Source organism: Adiantum capillus-veneris, chromosome 5, assembly GCF_014529385.1.
Source record: "Adiantum capillus-veneris isolate H3 chromosome 5, ASM1452938v2, whole genome shotgun sequence".
NCBI classification, from domain to species: domain Eukaryota; kingdom Viridiplantae; phylum Streptophyta; class Polypodiopsida; order Polypodiales; family Pteridaceae; genus Adiantum; species Adiantum capillus-veneris.
The window spans coordinates 125,425,392-125,438,572 of record NC_140935.1 but is presented as its reverse complement, the minus strand read 5'-3'; the positions used below and the strand labels follow the sequence as shown (position 1 = coordinate 125,438,572).

Sequence of the window (13,181 nt, the reverse complement as noted above, 5' to 3'; positions counted from 1 at the left end):
TAATTTTCTTATACATTTCATCCATATTTTCTACATATCGATCTACTTCCAAAATCTTAACTTTTGTGTACAAAATGGGAGGAACCTTCTTGCCACCCTCAACAATTTCAAAGGGTGCCTTGCCTGTTGACAAATGTACCGTATTGTTGTATGCATACTTGAGCATGGGTAAATACTCTTCCCACTTGCCCTTATTGTCTTACACATAGCATTTAAGCAAGCCTCTTGTGACTGTCCATCAGGACGTGGATGAAATGAGAATGAAAACTTAAGCGTAGCGCCCATGTTTTCAAATAACCCTCTCCAAAAAAAAATTGGCATTTGAGGATCACAATCACTGACAATTGTCTGTGGCATACCATGGTACTTAAAACACATTGTACATGAACAATCGTGCCATTTGATCAGATTTTATCTTCTTCCTGACAGGAATAAAATGGGCTTGGTTGTTGCACTTGCAAATGATGGTCCATATGCCATCATTCCCTGTCGGCGTTCTCGGAAGGTCAAAGATAAAATCCATAGCCTGGGGAGAAAATACAGCACATTGAATTCTCTGTTTTTAGCCTCTAAAATGCACTTGGCTGAGCGCACTGAAAGTCATTTAGGCCCCTCAGTGAGACCTCATAAGTTGGTGGGTACTAAGAATTTAAACCAAAAGGGCAAAATAGACATGTGTCAACTCCAAAAACTCTTGGAAGAGACCTCAGAAAGGAAGGGGCGCCCAAATTGATATGTAGCAAGAGGGGGCTGATTTTGGTCAATGTGAGCTACAATATGTGTGTGAGTCTCAAGGGTTTTTCATCTATATGTACAGTTCTGGGGGAATCTATGCTCGATTGCCGAGGCAAGAGCCTCTTGCATGAGTATGGGATTAGCTAATTGCTAATTCAAAGCAGCTACAAATTGATCTAGAGAGATTTCTCGCGAGAAATCTCGTCTAAATCAAAGGGCAAGTAGCTTAAGAGCTACCTACAGGTGCGTTCGGCACGCAAAACGGAGCTCAAACAGAGAATTAGAGCTTGTTGCAATTTTTTGCAGGTTTAGGGTTCGGACCCTTTTTGATGCCTAAATAACCTAGGAGCTTTCGGAAAGCTAGGGATCTGTCAAACACGTGGGAAGCTGAGGAGGTAGATGAAAAGGATTTGGCTTTTCAACTCTTGGGCAGAGACAGAGTCACATTTTGCGGCCGACAATGTATGATGACTTGGAGCCTAGAAGGGCTAAGAAAGATTTTATAGATGTCATCAAGTTTAATTCTTTCTCTAGATTTATAGTCATGAATAAATTGTTGGCTCTTATTCAACATTCCTACAAAACTTTCTTAATAGGAAACTTTACGGAAGCTTCCAAAGTGAGGAAGGAAGCCTCTCATTTGAAGGGGAACGCAAGCAACTTTTCTCATCATTGTGGTTGACAACAGAGCATGAAGCCAAGCTTTTGATGTACATTCTAAGATTTTGGGATACTCTACTTGTAGCCTCTCTTAGGAAGGTCCCTCTGAAAATGGAGCACTATTATTGTGGCTTGCTCGGCGAGCTATAGATCTATTGTATTTAGCACAAGTCCTACAACATCTTAGAGCTTATGGACCATGCTTCCGATGTCTATTCTTAGCTCAGAGTATCTTTGACTTTTCAGATGTGTGTTGTGGCATCCAAGTCAATTGAGAAGATCTCCAAAGGGATAAAATGTTAGTACAGTCGAAGAAGTTAGTTATGCCTATGTCTATGGCAGGGTTTTCCACGTACGTCGAACGAAACCTCTCGTCGTTCCGTCCCGTCCCGTCCGTTCCGTACGGATTCCGTCCGATAAAAAATATGACTGTTGCCGAAACTTTTTGACCGTTTTTGAGTTTGCGGATTTTTTAGTGCCTAACGGTTGCAGTTTTTGAACATTGGGCGCCTTGGAGCCTTGGGGCATCATAAGCCCTTATGCATGATGCCAATGTGCCATCAAGCCTCTCTCTCTCTCTCTCTCTCTCTCTCTCTCTCTCTCTCTCTCTCTCTCTCTCTAGGGTCATGAGTTATGAGGATCAGAGATGTCTTGGACTATATCTACTTGAGTTACACAGGTATAGAGACACTTTACTCGGGAGAGCTAGAGAGAGGCAGTCCCAGAGACACATTACAGATTTCTTTTCACTAGATATGGGACAGCCAGAGGAGCAGCCACCACTGCAGAGCTCGTCCCACACTCATTCGACCACTACTGGCACTCTCATCGACCGAGCATTGGAGCTACAGAGATACAGACGACCGCGACTGAGGAGAGGAGCTACACAGCATCGACGGAGACTACAACAGAAGATTCGAACCATACTCTCTCGACATCTAGAGTGCAGATGAGGATGGATCCTCACCATTTCTTCCATCTTTGTTTCACACACTGTTACATCCAGTTTACCGGGTACCTATTGTATCAGCTGCTACACCCACGTAGTTTTAGATTGTAGTAGTAGTAGTAGTATTTTGTTCCACTTCTAGTTCTTTTCTTTTGTACCCAGACATGGTATTAGATTCACTATTTTGTAACTGATTGGTCTCATAGGTCATTTTGGCCTTTTGAAGACGTTAATATAACATTTCATTTCATTTCATTTCTCTCTCTCTCTCTCTCTCTCTCTCTCTCTCTCTCTCTCTCTCTCTCTCTGAGGATGGCAGTTTGGAACTGTAATGGTTTGTATAGACTTGATGTGGGGGCCTTTGAGGATAGCTTCAGAGACAGAGACATTGTTTTCTACTCAGAGACTCATCAGGCTCCAGGACAGTCGATGCCACACATATCAGGATACAGATGGGAGACAGCTTGTAGGACATGCACCAAAACTGCACATGGGACTAGAGGATCAGGTGGTGTAGCAGTTCTTTTCAGAGAGGAGCTCCAACCACTATTGCACATAGTTCGGAGAGATGATCAGGCCAGATACTTGTGGGTGAGGCTGAGGGCAGAGACTGGACGTTTCTTGTACATCGCCATATGCTATTTTCCTCCCAGCACTTCAGTATATGCTTCACCCAGAGGACAGTCTCCTTACTCTGTACTTGATGATGATATCTGGGAGTTCTCCAGAGATGGAGACATCATACTCCTGGGGGATTTCAATGCCCGTACAGGCAGCTCACAGACAGTCTTCTATGACACATCAGAGGAGATGCTTAGAGAGCTAGAGCCAGAGGAATTGGGACTTGAGAGATGCTCACACGACAGAGAGCATACAGAGTATGGGAGATACCTGAGAGAGATGAAGACTACTCACAGTTTAGCCATACTGAATGGCTTAACGACTTTCCCATTGTCTACAGGTTTTACTTGTTTTCCACATAGACATGGGTCCAGCACTGTAGACTATGTTCTGACACATCCGAGCTTTATCTCTCACATTCAGGATTTCACAGTGAGGCCCAGGCCAGTTGGGATAGCAGTAGATCATGCGCTTTTAACATTATCAGTCTCCTTTGAGTACAATACATCTCAGGCCTCACGGGGTGGTGGACATATACGCTATACTTTTACACCAGAGCCTGACTCAGTCTATGTAGAGGAGATACGTAGGCTTTTATGCACATCAGAGCCAGTATACACAGTGGAGGAGATCACATCTATGCTGACAGTGACATTACATGGGGCAGCGACAGAGGCATATCCACACACTCAGCCTGGGCAGAGACGTCGTTCTGGGCACATGCCTCAGAAAAACTGGTATGATGAGGAGTGTCGACAGAGGAGAGCTCAGATACAGCGGGACCTTACATTGGGAGTGATCACCTATAGACAGTCTCGCATTGCTACACGACGACTAGTGCGGCGGAAGAAGCGAGCTTTTTTGGTCCAGATGGAGCAAGATTTATATCAGCTCTTCCTTAGTAGAGATTCAGGAGAGGCTTGGCGTCTATCCCATGAGAAGTCTCCCCCACCAGTGATTACTTCTACAGAGATATGGGGACAGTATGCAACATCTTTATACACTATACCTGGACAACCACCATTACCAGACCCACCACAGCCATGTCCGGCTACGAGCACCTTCTTTACCACTGAGATGGTAAAGGAGGCCATTGACAGGATGAAGACCAGACGGGCACAGGATCATGAGGGTTTGGTAGCAGAGCACATTATACATGCTGGGGATTTGTTGGCAGAGATGCTTGCACGGCTATTCAACCGTGTCATGTGTGAGGGTCTCCCTGAGTCTTGGAGATTATCTACTATTGTACCTATCTTCAAGACAGGTGACCCCACAGTGCCGGGGAATTACCGTACTATCATGGTAGGACACACATTGGCACGGTTATATGCATCCATCCTCGAGCATAGGCTGAGCAGTTGGGCAGAGATTATGGGCATACGAGCACCTGGGCAGGCTGGTTTCAGAAGGGGTTTCTCCACACTAGATCATGTCTTTACACTCAGAGCTATCATTGAAGAGGGTCGAGCACATGGTAGACGGATATACTGCAGCTTTGTGGATTTTCGCAAAGCCTTTGACACAGTGCCGAGGGCCAGATTGATGCACCGGCTTATGGAATTGGGGGTACCCACAGAGCTGATGTGGGGGATCATGGCATTGTACAGTTCAGTGATGGGTCATGTATGCACATCAGAGGGGATATCCGACATAGTTCATTCCACCATCGGAGTGAAACAGGGATGCCCACTGTCCTCTACTTTATTTGGTATGTATGTTGATGGGGTCTCTGATTATATTGACAGAGGAGGTGATAGAGGTGCTAAGCTTGCAGGGACATGGATCCCTCTTTTATTGTATGCTGACGATATCGTGTTGATATCAGAATCGCCAGAGGGTATGCAGAGACATTTGGACGCATTGCATAGTTTTGCAGAGGATAGTGGATTGTCTGTCAACCTTGGTAAAACCAAGGTCATGGTATTTAATACCACGCCACAGTGGGTTAGGAGATCAGCACCTACTTTCACATATGGACAGGACAGTATGGAGTACACTGATGCATACACATATCTTGGGGTGGTCTTTAGTGGACCGAGGTTCACACTGAAAGTGGCAGCAGACACTAGATTGACTCGTGCCTATGCAGCCCTAGGTGGTTTAGAGAGGATTTGCTCGCAAGTTCAGTTCCAGGAACCTCGAACAAAGCTCTGGCTTTTCGATACTTTGGTCGCTTCAGTTATGCACTACGCGGTTCAGGTTTGGGGACCGTCTATTGACAGTGCTGGATGGACTAATATGGAGAGACCCCTGATATCTATGATTTCTAGGCTGATTAGAGCCAAGGCCTCAGTCCCACATGACATCATACGAGCGGAGCTGGCTGCCCCACCTATGGAGGTTGAGGCACTCACCAGATCAGTATCATTTGTACACAGCTTATGGGACACCACCAGGGACAGGTATGCCAGACTTGCTCTCGAGTCATCCAGACAGCTGGCATTACAGGGAGATACATCATGTTGGTATGCACAGATGAACTCATGGTTTCAGAGGCATGGTTTCAGCATGGACAGGCTGCCCCCTTTCCAGTATTCTCTTGATGCACCATCCTTGGCTCTTACACGGATGGAGACTACTAGACTCATTCGGCAGGATCTTATCCAGCTTGATAGCAAGAGGACATGGATAGAACCATCACGGGAGTTGGGTACGAAGAGGGTTTTCTATAGAGAACATCTTCTTCAACTCACGACAGACGGATTTGTCACACGGCCCAGTTACATGGACACACATCTATCTCATAGGTTACGATGTGCTATTGGCCAGATTCGCACATCTTCACACCAGCTTGGGATTGAGACAGGTAGATTCAGAGGCATACCAGCAGACAGTAGGATATGTCAGTTATGCCATGCAGAGCCAGAGACAGAGTTTCACTACATATGTCGCTGCACAGTCTACTATGAGATACGGGGACGCTTTCATTGTCTATTCAGAGATGGTTTTGACTCGTTAGACAGAGTCATGAGATATCAGGATCAAAGATGTCTCGGATTATTCCTACTTGAGATTCAGAGACATAGAGACGCTCTATTGAATGGGCAAAGACAGAGACAGTCCCAGAGACGCATCTCAGATTTCTTCAGTCTGAGTACCACAGAGTCAGAGGGGACACCACCACCAGAGAGCTCGGTCCCCACCCATACACACATCAGCGGTACTCTCATTGATCGAGCTATAGAGTTAGGGAGATCGAGATGACCGCGACTGAGGAGGGGAGCCATGCAGCACCGGCGGAGATTGCGGCAGAGGATCCACAGGATTCTAGCACGACACCCAGAATGTTGATCGGGATAGGCTTCATGCTACTACTATATTGTATCATGGTGACACTTATCCCCACTTTGTACCTTTATGGCATGATACCATTGCTCAGCCTACCAACCACCCATTGGAGTCGGTAGCACTCCTATCAGTTCTTTGTTTGTAGTTTTCTTGTTTGTACCCAGACTTGGTACTAGACTCATCATTGTAATCAGTTGGTCTCATAGGTCATTTTGGCCTCTTGTAGACGTTAATATATCATTTCATTTCATTTCATTTCTCTCTCCCCCCCCCCCCCCCCCCCCCCCCCCCCCCCCCCCCCCCTCCCCCCAAAAAAACGATCCACACACACACACACACACACACACAAAGCCACATGGGCCATGGCACATGAAATTTGAATTTTGAATCATGCTCTCTCTTTAACCCTCTTCTCCCTCTCTCCTCAAAACCTATATAAGGTTGCCCACCCTCTCTTCTTCTCCATATCTCCCTCAAGCTCTCTCACTCATCTCCTTCCCTACTCAAGTTCTCTCCATTCATCAAGGGCCAAGGCTTCAAGCCCCACACTCCATCAAGGCTTCAAGCTCCCTTCATCTCCTGCAAGCTCTCCATTATTCCTTCAAGCTCCCTTCATCTCCTTCAAGCTCTCCATTGTTCCTTCAAGCTCTCCATTATTCCTTAAGCTCCCTTCATCTCCATCCATCTCCTTCAAGCTCTCCATTACTCTAAAGTTCTCTCATCACTCCCCATCCCTCAAGCTCTCCATAATGCCGCCCGCTCTTCATGAAGCCTTCACCAAGCATTGCCGCTACTTTGAAAGGGTGAAGAGTAAGCAAAATGTTTGCAAATGGTATTGCAAATATTGCCCCAAGACCATGACCTCAAGCGCCACCCGCCTTATCATCCACTTGACCAAGATGGGAGGGAAAAATGTTCGATTAGTACCGCACGTCTTCGTACGTGTAACCATCGTACGTGACCGTACGTGTCAACTATGGTCTATGGAGGAGAAGGTAGAGTGGTTGAAGCAAGGCAAGTGTTATAATTGCAGTGAGGTTGGGTACATTATGGTGAAGTGTGGAAAGAAAGAGGAAAAGCTAGAAGACGAGTCGGAGCTGTCAAAGCGAGCAGAAGAGCGGGCGATAAAGAAGGGAAAGATCACAGCAAGAGTTGTAGTGGATTTCACGAGGACACTTAAGAATCACAAGGATGAGAGTGTCGAGCTTTGCAGAACGTGGGTCAAAGTACGTGATCGGGAGGTATAAATTTTCTTTGACAATGGAGCCAGGTCCAACTTTATTTCACTAGAGATTGCGGCTTGACTGGGAGGTAAGCATGAGGAGCTAGGGCCATAGATTCATGTTGTATTAGCCGCACCGGGGCATGAGGTAGTAGTGACACCTCTCTTAGGCAAGCTTCGCTTGCCTTGTCAGGAGTGCATTGGACAAGAGGATTTAACCAGAGATGGAGGCTTGAGTGGGAGGTAAAGCTTGAGAAGATGGGGCCACACATTGACGCAGTGTTTGCAATGTGCAGCGGAAGTGAATGATGGTGTATGGATCAGGATGAGTGATCAATGAGTGCTCAAGGTTCCTCTTACTTAGCGGAAGGGAGAGCCTTCCTTGCTCAAAGAGAGAATGTGCAATGACCAAAACAAAGAGACTGGAAAACTATGAGTGTGCATGAGAGTGCTAGAAAGAGAGAGAGAAAAGACGACACAAGATGGGGTCCCAAACCCCCCTCCAAGGGCCCCCCTCTCTATTGCTAGAGAGGTATTTTCTTTAGATTGCACAAAGTTTGGTACAATGCTTCTAGATGCTGTGATACTTGATGACGGAAGCGAAGACTGAGGGCTGAAAATGAAAAACGCTAAGGCTGAGGCTGGCTGAAAACTGAGCATTGTCCTAGGGCTGAATTTTGCAAGTGTGCTGGCGATGACGAGGCTATGCGAAAACGCTGATGGCTGAGATCTGAAAACGTTGATGAAATCTGAAAAATCTGGCTGAAACTGATGGCGTTAGTGAATTTCGACGAGGATCTGGTACGGGAAAATGGCGGTACGGTGAGGCTAATGGCTGACATGAGAACACTGGTCCTCTAGCTTGAAAACGCTGGTCCTTCGGGCTGAAAACGCTGGTGCTTGAGGGCAAAAACGCTAGCCTTGCTACTCCTTGAGAAAATACTGGGAAGCCCGAGGGTGATGTGCCCTCCTTGTGTCCTTGCCTCTTCTGCCTCTTTTGGGCGTCCCCTCCCTTGCTTATATAAGCAGTGCTAGAGGAGCCCCCACGATTCTGGAAATGATAAGTCACTTATTAATTAAATGACTTGCAAGAGGTCGTTCCCATGCACGGTTGGAAATTGGGTTCATGTGGTGGAAAGTGCTCGTGCGTGGTACTGGGTACTGATGCTAATAATCCTGGGTTGTGCAATTAGAGGGTATACAACTACTTAAGTGCCTGGACATGCACGGCCCGTGTACATGCTCACAAGGATGCCAGAACACTTCCTAGGCTACCTAAACCCTAGCAGTAGGAATAGCTTGTCCACATGCACATAGGGTTAGATGTGCACGTGACAGTGTTAGCACTAGGGCATGAGGTAGCAGTGATACCTCTCCTAGGCAAGCTTTTCATGCATTGTTAGGACTACGTTTGACAAGAGGACTTTCATATTATGCTTGTTGAGGGTGTGATGTTCTCGTGGGGATGCCTTGGCACCACAACAACAATGTGTTAGTGGGGGACTCTCAAGCTAGGAAGTTCCAGTTGAAGAATAGCAAAGGCGAGATCTATATTGGATGTAAAACTCAAGGGTGATCAATCTTTATTGTATTTCCATCAGTCATTTTAAAGTTAATGAAGTCAAGTCTTTTTGCTTACTCGATCTTTGTCAAATCTTTCAGTGAATCTAAGGATTCAAATATGTTAAGAGTTAGAGTGAGATTGCTCTCAATTTCCTTCAGTCTCATGCATATTTTTTCTTAGAGGGATTATGCGGCAAATTTCCTCCAGAGCGACCATCGATTTGATACCAAGAGTACCCCTCCGAACAGACCACCGTACATAGAGAGTAGAGCTCAACTTGAAGAGATCATGAGCCAAGTCAAAAGAACAATAGAAAAGGGCTTGATCTAGCCAAGTGCTTCACCAATGCTACTTATGCAAAAGAAACATGGATCTTGGAGAATGTACATAGATCACTATCAAGAATAGGTTTTTGATACAGAGGATTGATGATATACTTGAATAGATTGCAGGGTTCTACTTGTCTATTTTGCCGTTGTAATTGAGCCAATGTGTGGAGTAATGAAACGCTCAATGGCAAGCGCTCACCGCATTCAATGCGCATCTCTAGCATCCCAACATGCTCGCTCAGCAGGGGGCAAAACAACTCTAGTTATAGAATTGCTAGGATGTGCACCATCATCCACAAAACCTGGTTGTACATCATGACCTTGCACAATGTTCCAAACACCTATTGCAACAAGAACATGTACGCCCATAGTAGATAGTTGTCCCCATCCAATTTGTTCTTAGTAGAAAACATGTTAACAACATGCTAAAAACATCATTGTTGTTAGCCAGGGCCGGTGACCTGATACAATAGTTGCCCGTGTAGAGGAGACACCTTACAAAACCACCGTGTGCTATATAGCACAACCATAGAAGACTACAAAGTGCTTGTTTTGCAGAAATCTGCATTGTCACAAAATGTGCACAAAAACGACTTCAATAGTGGAAATGGAGGTGGAAATGCGTTTGAATGAAACTTCTGATGATATAATGCTCATAAAGCTTACCTGAATGATATGTCGCCCTACCAATTCTCACCAAATATCTTCGATTTGAGAAAGTGACCCAAGAAGGTGCTGGCGACCCCGCTCAGGGCGTCGAAGCCCGCTCTAATACCCACTGTTGGAAATAGGGTTTTAGGAATGCATGCAAGGATGGTTGAGAAGAAGGAGAAGTTCACGGGCACACAACACAGGAAGTTGTATTAATGAGTGTGCTAGTACAAAGTAAGGCTAGCCTTGGAATAATGGGCATATATACAAGCCGGGGGGTGGTGGGAAGCTTCTAGCGAATTAAAAGTGCCCTAGCGATCCGAAGTGTAGTCAAACTTCACACAGATCACCAAGGATCATGGATCTCATACAAGGTTAGGTATGGTCCAAGCTTGGAGATTTCTTGCATCAATCAATTGGAAGAGGGTAGGTCAAAGCTATTGTTTACTCCAACCGCCACATAAGCTCAATGCAAGGTGGTTGTACATTTGATTAGGAGCCAAGTAACTTTCAAGCTGTGCAAGATCAATGTGGCATCATTGTCTCCTTAATCACACCCATTTGTGTCTGTTGAAGGCAAGGAAAGGAGGACCTGGTTCCCTTCTTGTGTGTTTGGCCGTCTTCTCTGCTTCTGCTTGTCTTCTCTTGTAATCTCTATCTCTGCACCATTATCTCATTGGATGGCTCTCCAAGAGCTGGAAGAAGCTGTTAATTTTTGCCTAGGACGTGGAGGCTCTCTGCTGTTGTAATTGAAGAACTGGTTACACTTTACGCTGTTGACGTGATTGGAATATTGAATATTACTTTACAATGAATCAAATTTCTCTTTAGAGAGATTGTCATATGTGCTTCTAATCTCATGCATATAGGAGTTTGCATACATAGAACTTTTCTGTTCAATGGCTGATGTAATATGAAAATGCATCTCTTTTTTGGGATTCCTCCAGCCTGCCTAGAATCTCTTGTCTCGTATTTTCTTGCTTATTTAGTTGAGTGCTTAGTCTGTTACTTATCGGTCTGATATGTAGGAAGTCGTGTGACCCTACTGCACATTATCCGTGTGATTGATAAACAATTATTTAAAAAATACAGAAGACAGAGGTTTCCTTTCGTACCAACTGGATGTTTTTGTCACAAAAGTAAGTTTATAAGGAAATGAATTTTCTTGACTAGGTTGGAGAGTTGACTGGGTTACTTTCTTCAGAATTGGGCTCAATTAAAGATCTTGTCAATGAAAATGTGTCAAGGGATCGTGGTTTCCGTGCTCTCTCAGAGGTCAGTCTGTCTATCACATGATCTTTTACTCAGTTGCTTTGTGTCACCATCAGGTCCAAATATATGGCAGGCAGTTACTTCTGTACTGAAGATCTTGTTTGGTTTCTTGCAGACACTTGGAACTTTGCTGATACTTTTCTCCTTATCGACGCAACTAGCACCTATACTTGGGTTGTTGATGCTTTTAATCTCAGTACTTGTAGGTACACCCACACTGTTATTACTGTGATAGTCAAATTTGCTATTCTATTAACTAATGTGTTCAGATTACTGTACTTTGCATTGTAGTTTGTCATGCTACTGGCAATAAGTTTAGTTATTTGAAGGTGACTTCTCTGTTTAATACAGTACCCTCTAATTTGCATGGGAGTTTGTCTTGCCAATGGTGGGAAGTATTGTTAAGAATGTTAATGATGTGAGAACTACTATGAGATAGCTTATTCTGAGTAGCCTGGATGTGAAGCTCAAGAGAGATGTAATGAAAAAGAGGATAAAGAAGGTGGAGGATGAGGTCATGACAGAAGCCAGAGTAGCCTTTGTGAATGCTGTCACAGAAGAGAAGCTGCAACAGGCATGGGTATGCATCATGAGTATCAAAGAGATGGAGGGAGGCACACCTATAGCAGATTGGGAAAATTCCTTCCTCTAAGCTCGGCTACAAAGGTGGAGGGTGAGGTCATGACAGAAGCCAGAGTAGCCTTTGTGAATGCTGTCGCAGAAGAAAAGCTGCAACAGGCATGGGGTATGCATCAAGAGTATCAAAGAGATGGACGGAGGCACACCTATAGCAGATTGGGAAAATTCCTTCCTCTAAGATTTGCTACAACTGTTTATAAAGCAGGGGCCCCTAGAGACACAAAAAGTAGAAGAGTGGTGCATTAAAAAAGGGAATGTTCTCAAAGGTATGGGGCAGGAATGGGAGATGTAGAAGAGTACTAAATTTATACGTACTATTTAAGTTCAAGAAGCCTCTAGGCTCTAGAGGCTTAGAATCATATCACATATGGACAACTTTAACTACTTGAGGCTTGACTCTTACATAGGCATTCTCTACGAATTTGTTCACAGTGCAGTGGACATTGATGCCTCACAAGCAAGGACAAGTTACAAGGTTTTGTTGAGCAAAACAAGACCAAGTGCAAGAGGAGGCACTGAGACTTATCACTCTATGCTACGAGTACAAGAGTTACCAGCCTCGTGGTCAATTGTCAGAGTAGCTTTGGATAAGAGGGCTCTTTTATGTCACCTTGATTCTGGAACTGGGCCTGAATCTTGCAGGCCACAAGGAATTTCACACAGTTGGACTACTCCACTTCTCACATTGTGAGTTTATTTTGGAACTAAGTTGTGTAAATGCGTTGAGTTTATGTTATCCTTAACAAAAGAGTGGACCACCATGTCCGTGCATTGCCTTTCAGAAAGGATGCTGCCCGGCTGAACTTGGAGTGCTCTGTATAGTGGCCTCCAGAAAATGCTATGTCAAACTGTTGGATAAAGGCTAAAGCCTTGGGAGCATCTGGAAACCCTGAAAAGTGCTCAAACTTTACTGCCTGTCCTCCCTCTTTGAATTTTTTGGCGTTTTTGCCTTTGTCGTCGAGGAAATCATACTGATTGGCTCTGTAAAAGTGCTTTCTTTTTGCATAAAACATATGATCTTTTTGTCGTTTCTTGCCCTTTTTGTCCTCATCGCTTGAGTTAGAAGAAGATGAGCTATCCGAGCTGTTAGAAGAAGACGAGGACGAATTGGACAATCCTTCAAAGTGCACACGCTTCTTCTGTTTTCTGGCGTTTTCGAAAGTGGATTTTTGGCCCAAGTAACTGGGGAAATCGATTCCCTTGTTTCGTTTCTTTAGTTGCTTTTTTGATGGCTTCTTCGTGTCCAGA

The 13,181-nt window shown here is 44.8% G+C and overlaps 1 protein-coding gene across 1 annotated transcript in view; it reads left to right on the top strand.

Moving 5' to 3' along the window:
- The window catches only part of LOC147458057 (ABC transporter B family member 28-like), a 98,963-nt gene that overhangs the window by 52,493 nt on the left and 33,289 nt on the right, over positions 1-13,181 (top strand). The window contains exons 4-5 of the mRNA XM_086512814.1: positions 11,196-11,297; positions 11,410-11,500. Of these exons, the coding sequence (XP_086368940.1) occupies positions 11,196-11,297; positions 11,410-11,500 (193 nt within the window). The remainder of the gene's footprint in view (positions 1-11,195; positions 11,298-11,409; positions 11,501-13,181) is intronic.